This window comes from Gambusia affinis, linkage group LG21, assembly GCF_019740435.1.
Source record: "Gambusia affinis linkage group LG21, SWU_Gaff_1.0, whole genome shotgun sequence".
NCBI classification, from domain to species: Eukaryota; Metazoa; Chordata; class Actinopteri; order Cyprinodontiformes; family Poeciliidae; genus Gambusia; species Gambusia affinis.
In genome coordinates, this window is record NC_057888.1 from 8,596,903 (window position 1) to 8,608,145 (window position 11,243).

Below are 11,243 nucleotides of genomic sequence, written 5' to 3' on the forward strand. Positions count from 1 at the left end.
TTTGACTGTGTAATAATGGTTTAATATATGGTATGATTATTGTGATTGTGATTGAGAAATCCCAGGTTAATTATACCTGTCCAGTTGTCATTGTGCCAACATATCTGCCATTTTAAAGTAGTTTTTGCAGCATTATTGTTTGAGTCCTGTTTAGAAACTAGTCTGAGATACTATGACTAAACAAATTATTTATTTCACCTGTTAATAATTTTATTGTTGCGGGGATACGTTCTTTAAATTATTTTGTGAGAGTTAGTCAAAGATATACATCAGTTGTACTAAAACCTGACAATTCTTATCTAAAGCTAGTTTCTGTGAGTTTTTATATTCATGCATATTGAGAGCACACATAACCAAATGCATGCTCGCCATTCCTGCAATAATAAATGACATCAGCTCTACTAAATTATCCGTGTAATAGAGTAAGAACTCTGCAGCATGGCTTTGCAGTAAGCTCCCAAAGATGACGGTTGCATTAAGAGGCATGAAACAACGTGCCAGACTGTTTTTTTTCTTCTTCTTTTCTTCAGTAACATTTTTCAGCAAAATCCCATATAACTAAAATAAATGGATATGAAATGTTTTGTGTTTTTCTGGATTAGCAAAGACGACTACATGTTTGCTTTTTTCTTTTTATTGTAGGTGCCTTAATTTCAGATTTGCAAAGCTTGACTCTGTTTAGTTCAATAAAGTAATTAAGTTGCTCCATATAATTCACTTTGAAAGGTCAATTCTTGTGCCAAGACTAACAAAAGCAAATATTAATCATATAACAAAACAGCTGCTTGGAATGTTCAGAGTATGTAGATGTTTGCTCTGATTTCCAAAGATCTTTGAGGTGAAGGGAAGGTTGGGGGTTGAGGAGGAGGGACATGTAGTCTATTTGCTTAAGTATTTGTTTTGTTGTTTTTATGTTTTTGGCATGCTTTCAGCCTGTCTACGCTTTTTACCATAAGCAATATGGTGTTTTTTGTTTGAACACCTGTTCATTTATTGTAGGAGCCTCTTTCATCTTCTTCTATTCATTATTTAGCAGCTTTTACTCTGATTCTGTAGGAAAACTCGTTGGGCAACACGTACCGACTTTGCAAGATTTCTGCAATTCAGTATTTTACTCCCAGTAACTAGAGTTATCATAAACCTTTTGTTTAATTTGGGATGTGTTTAAAGGGGTGCTCTATGCGGCGAGAGCTAACTGTGCATTTTTTCTTTGTTTCTCTGTTGTCCAGGAGCGAGGCATTGGGAACACGTCTTTGTCCACATTTGGCGTGATTCAGGCGGTGGTGGAGATCATCCTCATGTTGTATCCTTGAAGTGACCTCCTCTTTGTTTGTCGTATGCTCCATGACCAAGAGCAACAGCGCCAAGGCTGCCTTGTTTGCTTAGGGCATAGCTCAGCCAAACACCTTCCGGGAACATGTTGTGTTGTTTCATCACCTTTTATGATAGTTGAAAAGGAGCAATCCAGGCACACATATAAAAGACCTTATAAAGCTTCTTTGCAGCAAAGTGTTTTCAGTTCCTTGATTGATTTGCTGAACAGCTACTTGATGGTGTCTTCCGTCGTTGGATTCTACAGCCTGCGTGTCTTTGAGGGATTCACTCCCAGGAAGGATGACACAACCATGACAACGGTAAAGATGGGCTCAAGTGGAGGGCAAAGGTCTTGAAATTACTCCAGAGGTGCTGATGTGTTTGGGGACTCCTGGAGTTTCATCTGTTCCTTTTTTTTTGTCCTCTAGCTCCTTTTTCTCTGAATTCCTACCCTTCAAAGCTTCACAACAGCTTTCGTCGATCTGTCCAATATTTGTTTGTGGGTTGCGTAAACACTGACAAAGTGCAAGCTCCTTTCTTATACATCAGAGGGAGACTCGGGTTGTTAGGGGGTTGAGGATGTGTGTTCTGTTCAGCCTATAGGGGCACCTTTTCACTTGGTAATGAGTTTGGGAGTGGTGCAGCTTGTTAACTAGCCATGACGCTTCAGTGAAAGGGCTTGAAAGGACAATAGAGGGAACCTGGTAATGAGCAACTTCAGAGGTACTAATTGTGTAATATGTGGAACCAATTTAACATTAAGTGGTGTGTATGTGTGTGGACATATCGGCACTGGAACTATCAGGTGCTTTCCTTCCTCCACATATAAAGTGCACATTATGTGCTTGAGTGACCTGGAAACTAAAATGGGACCATTTTATCATATTTTTAGATCATCGGCTGCTGTGTGTCCATCTTGGTCCTCAGCTCAGCTCTACCAGTGATGTCCAGAACTCTTGGTAAGTTTATTGCCTGCTTGAATTAGAATAATTTTGTATATCAGCAGTTTCTTTGAATTTTCAACCAGAAATTAGACAAAACAGCCTGACTACACATATTTAAACTTGTTTGGTTTATCTTTCTTAGGCATGATTTAACCTAAATAAATGAACCACATACATAAACTTTCTATCTTTTCCTGTGAATAAGTTGTTTTTTTTATATATACCCCTCCTTGGGTGTCTTTTGTGGGCTCTAGTGTCCCTTATATGAAAGTAGGCTGACAGAAAAGGAGAAGGCAGAGGGGGGAAGACATGCAGCAAATATCGTCGGGTCTGGGAGCATTATTGGGCATTATTACAGATTCTCAGTTGAATTTAGTTCTGGACATTAACTGGACCGGTCTAAAACAATAATATACTTTGAACTAAATCATTCCATCATATCTCTCCCTGTTGGTTTTGTCTCATTGACCCCCTGCAAGATAGACCTCTAACTGTGTCCTCTCACAAGTTTGTTTTAACTCTGTCCATCTTACTATGACCATTCTATATAGCTTTTCTGTACCTGCTAAAGCAAAGCATCGCCACAGCATGATGCTGCCATATTTTTTTCCTTTCTCTCCCCAATAAAATACATTAAAGTTTGAGGCAAAACAAAATATGAAAGGGTTCAAGTGTTGTGACTGCTTTTTCAAGACGCTGTTAATATGGCTCCCATACAAACACTTGCAGATTAACTATCAACATGAGGTCATTTAGGCTGAATTTACTGAAACTTTCTATAGTGACAGTAGAACAGAGTGCTGTTAGAAGGGCTAGAAATGCGAGGAGTGGCACCATCATTATGGCAGTAATACACATGCAGAGCCCAGCTGTTTAAATAGCCCTATTCTGTGTGTGTGTGCGTGTGTGTGTTGTGTGACCGACTGCAGAATGGGATGGAGCAAGCATACAGTGAGTCACTGGGAGCTTTACAAAATATCAACAGGTTCTGCTTTGTGACGCTGAATAAATGAAAGGAATAGATGCATGAGACTTAGCTGAAAAGGAAAAAGGCCTCCCACTGAAAGATAAAAAACTCATTGAGAGTTGAGTGTGACGAAGTGAGATGTTAGGAGAGAAGAAAAAAAAAAAGGTTTTGTGTGTTTATCAGTTTTTTTGTATACTTTCCAGTGGGGGGAAACAAGTGTATCACAGTACAAAGGCTTTCAGAATATATGTCATCTTTACAGAGGAGTGACAGATGAGTTACATCAAATGCATATTATAACCAGTTCCCAGGATGCACAGTGGTTGGGTTATGAACCTACTGAACTTTAATAAGGTTGACTCAGAGACTTGCTGTGTCTTATTGTCTGTAGTCAGGGTTTTTATGGAGATTTGAGAAGTCGTAAAACAAGGTCGATCGATATGCACATTTTCTAATATGGTTTCAGATAACATGGTAATCTACCACCCTGAATCTAGAGTTTAAATCTTATACCAAAATTACCAATATATATGTTTCAAAATCTCTCCAGTTTAAACCCCTTTCAATGGGAAGCAATAAAAAGTGCTTGAGTGAGTTTTTTTCTGAGCTTTTCACCACTTCATGAGGCTGTTTTCTAAGCCAAACTGCTTTAAAGATAGACTTTTCCATGATGAAGGTTGTAGTAGATAAATAAACACAGTGCTTCTTTTATTTAAAACTGACCATAGAATTAAAATTTCTTACTAGCCTGTGCTTCCATAGAGAAGGTGAGGACCAGAGCTAACTCTGAGATCCTTCCTAAGATGAAGAAATGCTTAAGAAAAAGAAAATGGGGATATTTTCTGGCAAGGGTTTTATATTTGTTAACATGTACAAGCAGCTGATTAGTCCTAAAGTGTTTCAGTAAAGACTTGAACAATCTAAAGATGACCCCGATCAAACAGATGAATGCCTTTTGGATGTGTAACCAGCAGCATGCAGATAGCATGCAACTCTCCACTACAGATATGCTCTGGTCATTTTAAAAATCAATTTTTTAAAACTCTTAATTAGATTTTCTCAAATTACCAAACCAGGATCAGAACCTTAGGTATTAGAAACAAATTTGGCCAGACCACAGTGACTAGCTGCATCGACTGAGGTCTCCGTCATTTTTCTCCCTGCCTCTTCATGGGCAATTTTGTTAAAGGTCTGCGATGGCTGCCAAACTGCTTACTGCGGCTGCAAATACATCTCTGCAGACACTGAATCGATAGCTCAATCTAATTGACGACAGAGATTGTGAAGATGTTACAGGAGAAGTAGTGCCCAGAGACTTGGGCTTCTTCAGTCTGACACATCAGAATATGATTCCTGCATACAAATTATAGACGAGATCAGATATGAAAGTGTTATGAAACACAGATTTGAGCTGGTGGTTTGCTTGATCAATTTATCATATTAAACCAAACAGCATTTTATTATCCAATTGACAGCATAAGTATCTTTTAAAATACATTGTAAATCATAGCTGACAAGCTTTTGTTGTTCAACTATACAAAAATGAGAGTCAGCAGGCTGAGATAAACAGGTTGGGAAGAAAAGCAACAACGATGGCTGCAGTAGAAATTTGACATGATCAACTCAACCAGGGTCCCTAAAAGGGACCTGCAAGTCTAACTGTAAATTTATTTATTACTAGAGGACAGTTTAAGCTGAAAACCACCTTTAATTAATTGCATCGTAATTTCTACCTCCCGAAGCGCCAAGATGTAAAGCCTTTAATTCATCTATTTTTGACCGTTGCCAAACATGCATATCCAGTCTAAACATGGGGGCATTAACACAATACAATTACACAAAATAATAATAATAATAATAATAATAATAATAATAATAATAATAATAATAATAATAATAATAATTAATAAAAAAAGACCAGTTGGAACCATCATTACAACTCCTGCTAAAATAAGTTTCCAATTTATTTTGATTCTACTGCATGGACTTAAATAAATACTTACTAAATTTTATAGTAGTTTTTAAGTGTATATATTATTCAGTTTTGCAGTTTACACTTAAGCTGCTTGCATATAGAAAACAGTGGGCACTTTGCACCGGTAAACCAATACTGTGTTGCCTTATGGCAAAACAAAGCTGCTCTGGATGATGCACCGAAGTTAAAATAATTCTAAAAATGATTGCAATTATAGCAGTCCTTACTGTATTTATATGTGCAAAAACACAAACTTAAGAAAATGACTTGGAGATAATATTTAGTGGCCTCTCTCTTTTGAAATGTTATTGAATGATATGCAGAAAGACTTTACTGCCCACAATTATCTCTTGGAGATTCAGCTTAATAGCAAGTGATTTGTAACATTTCTTTGTTTTTTTTTTCTTTTATTTTTGTATTTGCAAACAGATGTTATGTCATGTTACTGAGAAAATAGTAGTGTGTTTTCAGTACTCTGATCATTTTTCCTGGCATCTCATCAAACAGACTTTAAACAGTTGGAACGCTACGGGGAAAAACTGTAGCACTTCTGAAACGAACTTTTGAAAACCACAATTTACTTTGATATGATTAAAAAGCCCATGACTTCCAAAATGTATTTTGTATCCTGAATGTATTTGAAATCTGTTGACATATCTTGAAGGTTCTAATAAAAAAAAATGAAGTCATTAAAGTTTTATATTTTTTTAATGTGTAAGCAGATGACTAAAAAGGATTTTTAAAACTTTTTAAAATGTTTTAAAAAGGGGAAAAAAGGAATATTACAAATCACTTACCATACACAGAATGAGTGTTTTCACTTGTTGAGAGAGATAAGCTCCTGCAGAAAGATCTGTCGAACTGCAGGGAGAAAAGATATGGCTGCATTTCCCAGAAGCCTCAGTGCTTTTCACCAAGAAGGAAAAAAATCCTGTTTATGAACACAGAACCTCACTTTTCAAAACTGGCATTGACAAAATAAGTTGTATGTGTTCCCTTTGTGGATTTTGTCTTTAGAACACTATGGGGGAAAAAAACTATTTGACAGTTCTGTTTGTCCTTCACAGGTATCACCAGGTTTGATCTCTTGGGGGACTTTGGGAGATTTAATTGGCTGGGAAACTTCTACATCGTCCTCTCATACAACTTGCTCTTTGCTGTTGTGACAACTCTTTGTCTTGTGAGAAAATTCACCTCTGCAGTGCGAGAAGAACTCCTGAAGGCCCTAGGTAAATGTCTCTTAAGCCTAATTGTATTTTGCACTCCACAGGTGCATTATAGTAGATAATAAATGAAAAGTTGACTTATTTTAGTAATTCAGTTAAAAAATATTAAACTCGTATTTAATGTAGAGGCCTCACAGAAGAATACATTTCAGGGGTTAATTTCTGTACATTTTTATAATTATGGCTTACAGTTTATCAAAGATTCAATTTCTCATAATATTACATAATAAAAATAAAATACAAAATGGTCTACATAGTTATGGGAAAGACTGCTGACTTCTCAGTTGTCCAGCTGATTTATAATTTATTTGTGACGCCCTCCACAGATGAGATTAGACACCAATAGTCAAAAGCCAGTCTGGCTTTTGGACTGGTGTTTCCAATATTATTCACGGAACATGAAGTAGAAGGAGGAATGTGTGGTAGAAAAAAGTGCACAATCAGTGAATATAGCCACAGTCGCGTTGAAACCTTAAGACGTGCAGGAGATTAGCCACTGAGGTCTGACTGCATTGGTGCAGCAATTAATGCAAAAGGAGCCACAACCGATTATGGAATGCATATATTCTGCAGTACATAGACATACATGACATTTCTATAATAAAAATGTTTTTGCTGGCCTTATTTAATTTTTCATTTTCTGAGAATCTGAATTGCCTATTAGCAATAAGCTAAAAGTTTTAGTTCTTGACTAAAATTGGTGAAATAAATAAACTTTTAGGTGATTTTTTCCAATTTACTGAGATGCACTTGTGATTTTATTTATTTTTTAGGTTGAATGACCTAGAAAGAAACCAAATTTAAAAAAAAAATAGCAGTGAGCTGCATTTAAAGACTTGGTGACTCTATCCTTGAATGTTTGATACACAAGATGGAATGGGGTTAGAAAATGTCAGATAGAGGCACTGAGGAGAGAAAAGAACATCAATACCTCAGCCTAAATGAAAATCTGAGGCTTTTTAATGAGATTTCTCTGCCTTATCTCCCACCGCCCAGGTCTGGATAAATTGCAACTGTCAAACAGCCCCGCAGACCCCGAATCTGGGAAGCTCTCGGCCAATGGGCATCAGAAAACTCTGTGAAAGGGACGATGGATCAGCACACACACATACGCACGCACACGCACACACACACACATGCTAGCAGAGCCACAGGAAGATTTCAACAGTACTGTCTGAGTGCTGAAAGGTGAAAAGGATAGGAAGGAACTTAATAAACCCAGGCACTGTCTGACTGTTGCTGCAAATGGAGGCTGAGAGCAATTTAGCTTCGTGACATTCCATCCTCTGCGTCTTTGATGGAAGCTGGGACAGAGCCAGGGCGGAGACAGAGGAGTGAAAAAGACTGGCATCAATGGACTGACCTTGATGCTAACCTCAACTGTGACTTTAAACTACCCATCTCTTGCTTCTGGGGCATTCTTGCACCCGTCGTCGTCACCTTACTTCCTTTTGCAACTCCTACCTTTGCACTAGATAAAAGCAGTTTCTGCTTGGTTCCGTTTCTGTATGAAAGTCTTAAATCAGTTGCTGAAGTAGAACCCAACCATTCAATTACAAAGGTATTTAAATTCATGTTTTTCTATTTAATGTTGGTGAGAAACTCAGAATAATTTTTTTTTAATTATTTTTTTTGTTGGTTGCTTTTTTTCTTAGTGATGCAAGCATGACAGGATCTCAATTTGTCGTTTTCTTCTTTGAACTCAAAATAAGAAGAAAAACTGACAAAAAATGCTTTTTGAAACATGGTAACTTGTGTTTTATTCCCACTGAACAGACCCAGAGCAGAATGCTTAACCGCATTGTGGGTTGCATTTTATGCATTGTACCTGTCAGGTCTGAACGTTGTATCTTGTAATTTTGTTGTCGTATGTGTTTTTATCTGGCTTTATGCAAGTGGGCAAGCTTTAACTTTTTGATGATGTCAGTCTGTATGAAGGAAGACACTGTTTTTTTGGTTTTTTTAAGGTGCTCCTGATTTGATTTAAGCCAATCAGAAATTGGCTGTTTTTAACCAAGCCAAATCTCACTGATTGGAAAACTTTAGTTAATCTGAAGGGAATCTGTAGTTTTGTCTTACTTTTAATTTTTGCACATCTTGCATATTTTTGCTCTTTCAAAAAGAAAAAAAACAGGCACACACAAGAAACTGTTTTGTAAATGTTGTACTTACATGTATATAATAATTTGTTTCAGATTTTATTCCAATGTTTGGATGTAAATAATCATTTTTCACTGAGCCCACTGAAGGTTTTACAGAAAGCATCTTTGATATTATTTTAATCATATGTGTTCTGAGATTCAGACATGGTAGGCTTGGAATATTGCAGCACAGATGTATCTGTTTGCATCGACCTCACCCTTGGCAGAGCCAAGGATAGTAGATATTCAATAAACACAGATGGATTTGCATTTGGCTCCCTTAGAAGATTGTGGAAGTGAACAATTTGATTTACCAGTAATTTAGAGGGCCTGTCTACAATTTGTTTGTAGTGAAATATAATTTAAAGACAATAAAGAAGTGCAAGTGAAAGAAGGTTTTGCTACAGGATCAACATCGACTTCATCTGTAAATCACACACAATTTGTTCTATGAATTCACGGAGCACCACAAGCCAGCCAGTTTCGTAGCCAAGAGAAAGACTTGGTAACTCAGGCGTCTCTCTACGTTTTGTTGCATTGCTGCGTAATCTTCTAAACTGTGATTTTCTTTGTCTTCACAATCACCTCGAATGCCTTATGACAAAACATCTTGTAGGCGTAATGTAATGGTAATTGGTCTCTTTGCACAGCCACACTGTGATCCTATCTGCCACTCAGTTTCTGCTTCAAAGCCAGCTATATGTTACTTTTTTTTTCACCATTTAGTGTTTAGGAAGGAGCTTCATTTTTGAGCACTTTCTTGCATTAGTTGGAATGATTCTGCTTGGATGTAGAGCAGCATTGTTTTTCTTTGTCATGACAAATAGAAATCTGAAGTCATATATGCATTCAAGACTTGAACGAAAGAAAATGTGCTTTTTTTTTTTTTTAATACACTGGCAATGTCATGCAGTACACAAAAATATAACAAAGGGCATCCAGTAATATTTCCCAATAATGCAAAACAAATAACTTTCTGTTCAGCCAGATATATTTTGTTTTTGTTTGTATCTTATTGGTCTTTGGATGATGTGAAGATGTGCATTCTGATTTTTTAATATTAATTTACAATACTGTGATATTGTAAATTAATTAAGATTTAAACAGTTTTCTTTGTAAGACAGTCAGATGAATGAGTCAAAGTAAAGATTTTCTCCTTTCAAATGCGCAAGCTGTAAGTTAGTGAAATATTGAAATAAAATAACAGTTCCATTGGCTTAAGAAAAGTGGACTTTTTGGTAATTCTTAGGAAAAATATAACTTCACATATAAATATTGGACCACTTTTCATTTGAAATGATTTTTCTGGTTTTCCAGTCCATACTGTCTGTGTTTGAATGAAGGTGTCAAGTCGTCGTGTGCTGCAGGTGTAACTTTTATTTCGATCCATCTGTCTGTTAATCTCTGCATGTAAATTTTGGTACATGTTTTTGTGAATGTATTTTTTACAATTTCTCAGTTTAATAAATGGTATTTTTGTGGTTTGTGTGTTTGCAAATAAAAGTAAAATGTTTACCTGCTTTTATTTTGTCTGGGTGTTTGAGTTCCATGTGACCTTAGGTGGACATCACGTTCTTACATTATTTAGCTCCTTTGGATGTTAGATCCGGACTTTTTTTTATTCACATGTCGTGTACATAATTGTTGCAAATGGATTTAGTTCACTTGGTAAAATATTTTGATCAATTATGGAGATAATCTAAAATGCTCAAATTACATGTTTAATTTGAATCAATATCACTCTCTGAATACTTTGTCTTACTCCGTTTCAATTAATTGTGGCTCTTGTCTCTGTTTAAGCCAGTCAACTCTTGTAAAATTAGGACTGTTGATCAAACCTGGTTTGCATCAGATTGATCTGAACTCTTAGGTTTTTTTTTTTTTTTTTTGTGGTCAACATGGTGTTTTCCATGTAGGTACCTCATACTACATTGTGAGGCATTGGTTACATTGGATTTATACAAGGGTAACAAAGGGGCTAAGTACAAATGCATGTTATATCTTTTTTTTTTTCCTTCCATCTCAAAATCATACTCTACTTTGTGTTAGCCTATCACAAAAATCCCAAGTAAACACATAGTTTGTGTCTGTAACATGACAAAATCTATAAAGGTTTTGAGGGACAAACACTTTTGCAAGCTGAGTTGTGCTTAGAAACAAGCACAGCTTCACCAATGATTAACCAGTGTCAGCTTCCTGTATTTAGAGGCCAATGTGTCTTGCTGTTAAATGTTTCATAGCAAGCTGCACTCCACTTTATAGAGTTTGCACCCATGCAAGAGGGTGCAAGGTAAGTGTTGAAAGCACATTCACCATTTGAGGCTTCATGTCAAGGTTGAGCCACTCCTGCCTCGTGCTCAACCTTTTCACACCAGATAAAGAGAAATGAAGACATCTTTTTTTTTTTTTTTTTTTTTTTGCACACGCCCAGGTCTCCTGAATGGAAAAACGGCACTGTTGGTAAAGAAAGCACACAATGAAGCCTTAAGGAGCAGCAAATCTTAATGTCTTTTCAGCTCCCCGGTGGCAGTCCAGGCTATGAATAAAAAGTCTGCTGTGCATTATCAGACTTGCTTCTGTTTTTAGTAAACAAAAGACTTCTACTCCCACATATCTACATTCACATTGTAAAATGAATGATCACATCTGTGGAGATCCGTACTCTTTATGCAGCAG

General features: G+C 36.6%; 1 protein-coding gene across 1 annotated transcript in view; it reads left to right on the forward strand.

The window, feature by feature from the left end:
* lmbr1 (limb development membrane protein 1) overlaps positions 1-10,087 on the forward strand; it is a 37,191-nt gene extending 27,104 nt beyond the window's left edge. The window contains exons 13-17 of the mRNA XM_044104350.1: positions 1,230-1,303; positions 1,544-1,634; positions 2,207-2,273; positions 6,268-6,429; positions 7,423-10,087. Of these exons, the coding sequence (XP_043960285.1) occupies positions 1,230-1,303; positions 1,544-1,634; positions 2,207-2,273; positions 6,268-6,429; positions 7,423-7,508 (480 nt within the window). The 3' untranslated portion in view covers positions 7,509-10,087. The remainder of the gene's footprint in view (positions 1-1,229; positions 1,304-1,543; positions 1,635-2,206; positions 2,274-6,267; positions 6,430-7,422) is intronic.
* The last annotated feature ends 1,156 nt before the right edge of the window (positions 10,088-11,243 follow it).